General features: G+C 37.5%; 1 protein-coding gene across 1 annotated transcript; it reads right to left on the reverse strand.

Moving 5' to 3' along the window:
- Positions 1 to 4,673: 4,673 nt before the first annotated feature.
- LOC105051280 (cytochrome P450 71AP13) lies at positions 4,674 to 7,988 on the reverse strand. Its single transcript, XM_010931626.4, has 2 exons — positions 6,848 to 7,988; positions 4,674 to 5,490 (listed from the first exon to the last, which is right to left on the reverse strand). Exons 1-2 carry the CDS (start codon positions 7,757 to 7,759, stop codon positions 4,876 to 4,878), a joined length of 1,527 nt encoding a protein of 508 aa, XP_010929928.1. The 5' UTR covers positions 7,760 to 7,988; the 3' UTR covers positions 4,674 to 4,875.
- Positions 7,989 to 8,549: the final 561 nt, after the last annotated feature.

The following is an 8,549-nucleotide window of genomic DNA, read 5'->3' on the forward strand; positions in this document are numbered from 1 at the left end:
TTCATAGCCACTCATATAATACAATGTACCATAGTGCGGTCGTTGAGCCACTTCAAATAAGTGTCTCGAACCGCATCGCGAGTGTTGGGAGTGGGCTCCTCAGGTATCAGATCCGTCAGCACATACAAGATCTACTCATGCTCTAGAATTATTTTTAATTTTTGATACCAGCTATCGAAAGTAGATCCTCTCAATTTATCACTGTCTAACAGCGATCGGAGCGATAAATTGATGGCCATAACTACAAAAAAAAATTAAAATTAAATTAGTATATGAATCGATTAAGCTTAAAGATATAAATTTTAGTCTAAAAGTTTTCCACTATTTTAAATAAATTGACAGCCTCTACCATCAATTTAAAGAATTACTCTAATTCCTTAGCAGGTACTAGAATCCACACAGTTGTACATGAGCCCGACTTTGGCTGGCTAATCCATGTATATCCATAGATAGATTCTTAATCAATTATTTTAATAAATAATTTTTAGTAATTGATTTTATCTTAGAGTCCTAATAGTAGGTTTGGCCTTCACTAAAAGATCTGGTTAGATCCAACCATTAACATGATCATACTCAAAAATCAAATCATAAATGATTAGGTCCGACTTTGGTCGGTCATCCTGATCACCCATAAGAAAGACTCGACTGAGTCATCATATTATGAATGATAATTTCAATAACAGATGAGCATCAGGCCTTTGGGCCATCTAATGATCATCCAACTATTGGACCCATTATCATTTAACTTAATGAGAGGCAATGATCTAGTTATCTCCATAACTAATTTATTTTTGGAGATCTAATAATTTTAGAAGATTTAATTAATTGAGTTAATAGATGAAAAAAAACTCAATCAGTTATTCTTAATCCCCTCACTGACTTCACCAAGTCAGATTAAAGAGATTAGGTTTAATCTGATCCACCTAATGAGTTATAAATCTTTTCACTAACTTCACCAATCATGAAAAGAATTCAAAACAAGTTAGACTAGGGGCACCTAAATTAGTCATACTGATTTTCTAGTTAGCATGGGTCAAGCCTAATCATTAAGTGATCTCATCAAAATATGATTAACCATATTGGTCAGGTAAGTGAGATCGATGGGAGGGATATTCATTAACTTATCATAGACTCAATCTATGTGAGTAGCTCCTAATTAGTAACCACTGATCAAGATTGCCAAACTTACTTTAGATACTAACTGGTTAACCAGTTTCAATTTGATCGACTTATAGATTTGGATTCGACCATGGAGTTACGATCAATGTCGATCTTAGTCTAATCAAAGACATGGATTTGACCAACTATAACTATTGAAAATTGATCAAAAGAAAAATTGATACAATCAGAATTAACTTTTAATTAGATTTGATCAATTATTAATATAGTCCATTATCAATGATTTCTAATCCTAGGCCTAACCCAGTTAAATGGACTTGACTCGAGCTAACCCATTAACCCATGAATTATGAAATTAATGCCTTAGATCTTTGATTCTTAAATCTAAATCACTTAATTCACAATTAAGATTTGGACTGACATGGGTTTGGGTTCGGTGTTTGAAAAAAATTTTAGTTTTATAAAATATTTTTGCAAACAATCATCCAATGATCAATATTCTAATTTCAAATTTAAGATACATTATTTTAGATCTAAAATAAAATTTTAAATTTTTTTTATTGTTCATCGTCATGGAAAAGATCGTGCAGTACCCCTATACGTCATAGAGATCCCATCGAATAGGTAAATACGGCTATGAAATCTTGATTTCTCCTACAACTGAATGGCTATGAGGATCTATCCAATCAGATTACTACACTAAAATTTTAAATTAATTATTTAGATCTAATCTAAATAATTAAAATCGGATTAATATCAAATTTATGTAGAAAATTTATGTCATAAAAACCTGGCTCTAATATCATTGTTGGAAAACAGGCAGTTCAAGCATGTATATTTTTAAAATTCTTATAGCTGACTCTGTAGATTAAACTATTTAATCTCCTATACATATTTTAGATCAGATCTAAACTATCTTCTTAAGAATCTATGATATAAAATATTATACAAAAAATTTTGATTTGAAATAAAATACTGTATCGATCGTATCGATATCCTAAATCAGATCTAATGCTTAGATTTGATCCGATGAGTTCAGATTCCATTATCTGATCACAGATCGATGATCATCACTGCTGATACATATGGTAGGAGGTCCTTCCTAATGTCGAGTAGCTGCACAATATGTCCGATCTCTATAGATGATCCACTCGAAGCGTCTAACAGATCGCCTTCCGAGAGTGCTAGCTCCGATGAAGAATCTGGATGGCTGATGGAGATTCCTTTCTTTAGATCAAATGGATACCTCTAAATCAAAAGAAATAGCTTTTCAAGAAGGAGATGGCATGGAAGAAGAGTAGTCGTAGCACAGTACGTGAGGATCCATCCTTTCAGCCCTTCTTGACCTTGAGAGATGGCTCAGGACCACCGGAGGAGTTATTAGGAGCCGGGTCATAGATTTTGGGCATAGCTTTGACCCTCTAGCAACTCGCTGATTTTCGACGTCCTTCTTGCAAGCCTCATGACCCAGACAAGGGGCGATGCACATGTCAAGGAGGTCGTACAGAGGCTTTTTATCAAAATTTTAAAGCTTTCAATATGCCATCTGTGAACAGTGATTGAGATTCTCTAGGATCCACATCTGCATGATCAACTGAGCTCGTTGTCACTTCCATCACCGTAGATAAGTCAAGTTGTATTAATAAATTTCTTTACTTGTTTTAAATTTTTATATTTAGAAGTTTCACATAGTTAGGCGTGAGTCGGAAGAAGGGATCTAGGGGTCAAAAGTCAATCTTCCTATTTGATGGATGGGATGGAGGTGTAGATACGTTTGTATTATCAAATGGAACATGTAGGAATAATTCATTCGAAAATCGAAAGGGTATGTCAAATATATCCCTCTGTATCAATTTAGGCTTGAGGCAAGAGAGAAAAATATCAGGGAGTTAAAATTCAATCTAACATTCAATGGATACGCTGGAGATATCTATAGCTTCGTATCATTGAATAAAATATGTAGGAATAATCTGTTCAAAAATTAGACGAGTATATCAAATATATCTATCCATGCCGTTTAGACTTCAAATGGGAGGGAGGAAGTATCTAGAGGATTAAAATTCAACTTAACCATCCGATGAAATACTGGCTGAGAGTGTCTATAGCTCTATATTATCAAATGAAATGTGTCAGAATAATCCATTTGAGAATCGGATTAATATATCAAAATATATCCTTCCATAAAGGTTTAGGCTTGAGGCATATCAATTATAATAATTTTATAGTTTCAATTAATTTAGTTCTAAAGTTATTAATAATATTTTATTTTTCTTGATTATAGAATGCTGGGACATCCGCCCTCATCCATTTGCTGCTGTAGAGGATGTGTAGGAGTAGGAGGAGGAGGACGATCTACATTGATTTTTTTTTTAGTTTTGATATATTGTATTTAAATTTAAGCAGTGTTATTTGTACAATTTAATTTTGATTTAATATATAATATTAATTTTTTATTTATGATGGTGATAATTAATTATTAGTTGGTATAATATTCATAAATATAATTGCTTGTTAATTAAATTATAACAGATTTTAATAAATATAATTACTAAAAATATTTTTTAAAAAATATACATATAATTATTAGTAATGCTTTAGCAACAGAATTTCCATCGCTAAAAATATTAGCAACGGCTTATTAGTGACGGAAGCCATCGCTATATATTTTTTAAATTTTTTAATTTTAAATCTAAAAAATATTATAAGCGATGGAATGCTATCGCTAAAGGCCATCACTAATAAGGATATTAGCAACGGCAAATGTGCCATCGCTAATAAACTTCTTTAGTGATGGATTTTTTTTCCGACAGCTTATTAGCAATGGCCTGCATCACTAATAATATTAGCGACGGTAATTTATTTATTAACGAAGATTATTGGCCATCGCTAATAATGATTTTTTTGCAGCGTGATACCATAAAGACAAAAAGATATTTTAGTCTCTTCCACAACCAATGGAGAGATAGACTAGTGTTTTATTAATATTTATAAAGTACAAAATAGAAAGTATTTATATGAACAACAGCTATCAGAAAAATACATTTGGAAAGTTTAGACTATGACATATAGCCTTTACATATGCATGATTTTAGATTTGTTGCATGGATCTAGTAAACGTGTCCTTGATTTTAGTCTCTGCAGATCCCTTGGCAGTGGTGTTTGATTGCTCTAATTTGTGTTTGATTGCTCTAATTTTTCGACATAATCTACTTATGATAGATGTGTTTCCTTAATATACATATGCATGATTTTGAACTACCATTTGTTGCATAGATATAAGAAAATGTCCTTGATTTTAGTTTCTGGAGATCCCATGGCAGTGGTTTTGATTGCTCCAATGTTTCGACATAATCTAGCCTGTGATGGATGTGTTTCCTTAATAAAAGATGTTGGTCCAATCAAACTCCAAAAGAATAGAACAAATTGCTCAATATATAACTAACTGGACTGACACTTTATGGTTGTAGGCTTCCATCTCATTTGTGCATAGCTTATCCTACCAGCATACTGCAGTAGCTATATTCTATTCTACCTACCATTAGAAAAATCAAATATGGATAAGGATATTAATATGTCAGTTTATCAGCTTCAATGAGATACATAGATGCGCCAAGCATGATATTCTACCTTAAATAGCATATGACATTGCCAACCTACTTCACCACCAGATATGATAGATAGCCAAATCCTAGTAGAGAGAGCTACATGATTTTACTTGGGATGTGTCCCAGGTTTCAGCCTCTATGTAGAGGTCTCTCAGATGACATTATGTGGTTTGGCAACTGCAATCAGTTCAGCTATCCTATGCATGGATATGCCAAAGGCTTCCTTCATATCCAGATCTTCAGGTTTAGTGCCATGAGGAAGCTCCCAATCAAAGCTGTGCAGAAGTTGTGCCAATGCGATCTCGATGCTGGCCATGCCAAATGTGATGCCTGGGCATCCTCTCCTCCCAGCCCCAAAAGGCAGAAGCTCAAAATCCTGCCCTTTGAAATCAATAGAGCTACCCAAAAATCTCTCAGGCTCAAAAACTTCTGGATTTTTCCAAGATTCAGGGTCCCTTCCAATAGCCCATGCATTGACAAATATTCGGGTCTTGGCTGGAATTTGATATCCATCTATGGTTACTTGTTCCATGGATTCTCTTGGGACGAGAACCGGAACTGGAGCGTGCATTCGGAATGTCTCCTTTATCACAGCGTTTAGGTAATGGAGCTGAGGGACATCAGTCTCGGACACCATTCTTCTCTTGCCAACAATGCTTCGGACTTCATCTTGGGCTCCCTTCAGGGCTCTTGGATTCATTAGCAGCTCTGTCATAGCCCAATCCAGTGTTATGAAGGTCGTGTCCGTTCCAGCTGCAAACATGTCCTACAAAACATTGAAGTCTGCTGTGAAGCGCAGGATTTGGGGTATGAGGAATCACAAAAGAGCCAGTACGTGATTGGTCCAAATGTTACACCCCAAATAAAGTTGGCCCAGATCAGATGATGGAGAGTTTGGCACCAATAATTTCAGCTATCGGATGTAATTTACCATCTCTAAACTATAAGTATACTATCAGAAGAATCATATGATTTAAAGATCCCTAATCTATATACATCATATGACAAAAAAAATATGTATTGTCCATATTATTTAAACCAATAAATGCATAAACGATGTATATGCAATAGAGATATCTAAATCATATGATATTTTGATGGTAAGAATTGAGAGATAATAGATCATATTCAATCATTCACACCATCACTACTGGGCTTTCGATCAACCAGTTAGAGGGAGAGAAAGAGAGTAGCCATCATCTTTGACATCACATGAACGGTGATGCATATGTATTAAGAGATTGGGGTGCTTAGCCGTCATCTTTGACATCTTGCGCATGATTGCATCATGCATACATATTAAGGGACTGGGGGTGTTCATCTAGCTACTATTGTCAGTCGGGCTTTGTGCTAGCAGGCCAATCTTCATCATGAATCTAAACCACCAAACTGGTCAAATGTGTAATCTGTCTCATGTCATATTGTGACCCAAACCTGTGAATGCTGTCACTGGGGATGGTAATTAAATTGAATAAGGCAGGACAATGGATCTTAGGCGCGGCAGGTCATATGTACCTTTCGAAAACCTCACTGGACCTCGAAATTTAGACCAATAAATTTTGAATCCAACTATATGCATAAATCCTTCCTCATTAACTAAGTACTCTGAGACTAAACCCTACTATCTCAACAGCGGAAAGATTTTAACCGTGCAACTCACATCTATTGTGGAACAGTTGGTGACTGGCTGAAGCCAATTAATCTATTCGATAATATACAGATGGTAGGCCATTTTTAGTCATTAACCATGACGCTTTAAATGGGATGCTTCTGGTTCAATTCCTGATTGAAGATCTCCCAAGATGTAATTAATAATAAATGATTGAATTTGATAAATCAACTATACGTGTTCATTTGTTCGAGCACTCCAACCAAAAAAAAAAAAAGGAATGATTGGTGTAGATGTTCCAATAGAATAAAAATGAAATTGGACCTAAAATAAATCTTATGCTTTATCATATGGAAACTACGTTGTGAACTGCTATATCGGATATTTTTAACTTTTTATATATTTTATTTTTCGATTTATTTATATTTTTTCTAAATAGATTTCGATTTTATCCATAAATAAATAAATAAATAAATAAAATGAACGGTAGCAGGAGCGCTAAGCAGTCACTCACCAAGATGATGGCTTTAATGTTATCCATGGTGAGAGGCATCTCCAAACTCCCATCCTTCTGGACGTCAAGCAACACATCCACCAGATCCTTAGTCTCCTCTCCTCCTCCCTCCCTCCTCTTCTTCCTATGCTCTTCTATTATCTCATCAAAGAAGCAATCGAAACGTTTGAACGTCCTCTCCAGCCTCCTCTTCATCCCCGTCACCGCACTCACCCACTCCAACGACGGGTAGAAATCCCCCAGGCTGAACCCCCCAAGCAAAGCCTGGTACTCGTCCAGCATCTTGTGGAATCCGTGCCGATCGTACTCCCCGCCCTCCGCGAACTCCCTCCCCAACGCCGCCCGGCACAGCACGCCGTTCGCGTACAACCCCAGAAGCCTGCTCAAATTCACGGCCCCGCCCGCTGCCGACGCCGCGGCAGCGATCCGCCTCACGAGCTGCTCGACCTCCGCGGCCCTCCCGGGGCGGTAGGACTCGACGCGCTTGGCGCTGAGGAGTTCGAGGATGCAGATCTTGCGGGCGTGGCGCCAGTAGGGGCCGTAGGGGGCGAAGGCGATATCGGTGCATCCGTAGAAGAGCTGCTTCGCGGCGTAGAGCTGGGGGCGGCTCGAGAGGGGGAGGTCGTGGGTGCGGAGGACTTCTTTGGCGGTCCTCGCGGAGGAGACGACGACGGTGGGGATATGGCCGAGGGTGAGGTAGAAGATGGGGCCGTACTTATGAGCCAGACGTTGGAGGGATAGGTGGGGCATTCGGCCGAGCAGGTGGAGGTTGCCGACGAGGGGAAGCGGCCGAGGACCGGGCGGAAGATTGGTTCGTCGTTTCTTTGGTAGATGAGTTGTAACCAAGATGAGAACTACTAGTATTGTGGATGCTAGAAGCGAGACTGTGGATAGCCATTGCAGGAGAGCCATGAGAACTTCCTCCACTGAGATGAGAAGAGAAGAAAGAAGTATTAATAGGATGAAGAAGAGTATGCAATTCTGAAGTGGTTGGTCCGGGATGAGGACAAAGCTTTATTGTCGTCGTTTTGGAGCTTCGATACAATGCGTTCACCGTGCTAAGGTTTGGCTGTGAATCATGAGACATGGGAGGGGAACTTTTGGGGAAAAGATTCGCGGGCAAATTGACAGCTGGCGTTGTGGAGGGTTACGGTCCATAAGACAAGAAAGATAAGATGCACAGGATATGCGTGCATAGAATCTTTTGGTAAGAACTCTCTGAATGCCACCAAATTAACAGGCCTCTACAGTAAATTGGCTTCTCGAGAGACATGTAAATCCTAAATAAATTGCATCTCTGGACAAAATGGTCCGCACCTACAGTCAGAAATCTCATCAGCTATGGGCAGTGAAAAGGAGTCGTATCTTTCATGGAAAGGTAAAATTCATCTGGAATCCACCATTGACCATACAGTGATTGCTTTGAGATCTGTATAGATGGATAAATAAATAAATTTGAAATATTTTATAATAGGTTCCAGTAGCCAACATCATGAAAGAAAATCAATCATTTTTTTTGTGCAAAACATACAAATCGAATCTCTTCAAGTGCTTGGAGATTTATGTATAATATGATCCAGTAGCCAGCATCATCAAAGAAGATCAATTATTTTTTTGTGCGAGACATACAAATCGACAACTTTGTGTCCTATAAATCTTTCTCTTTTTTCTGATGTTGAAAAACGTGTTTTCCAGCAATTTT

This window comes from Elaeis guineensis, chromosome 9 (genome assembly GCF_000442705.2).
Source record: "Elaeis guineensis isolate ETL-2024a chromosome 9, EG11, whole genome shotgun sequence".
NCBI lineage: Eukaryota > Viridiplantae > Streptophyta > Magnoliopsida > Arecales > Arecaceae > Elaeis > Elaeis guineensis.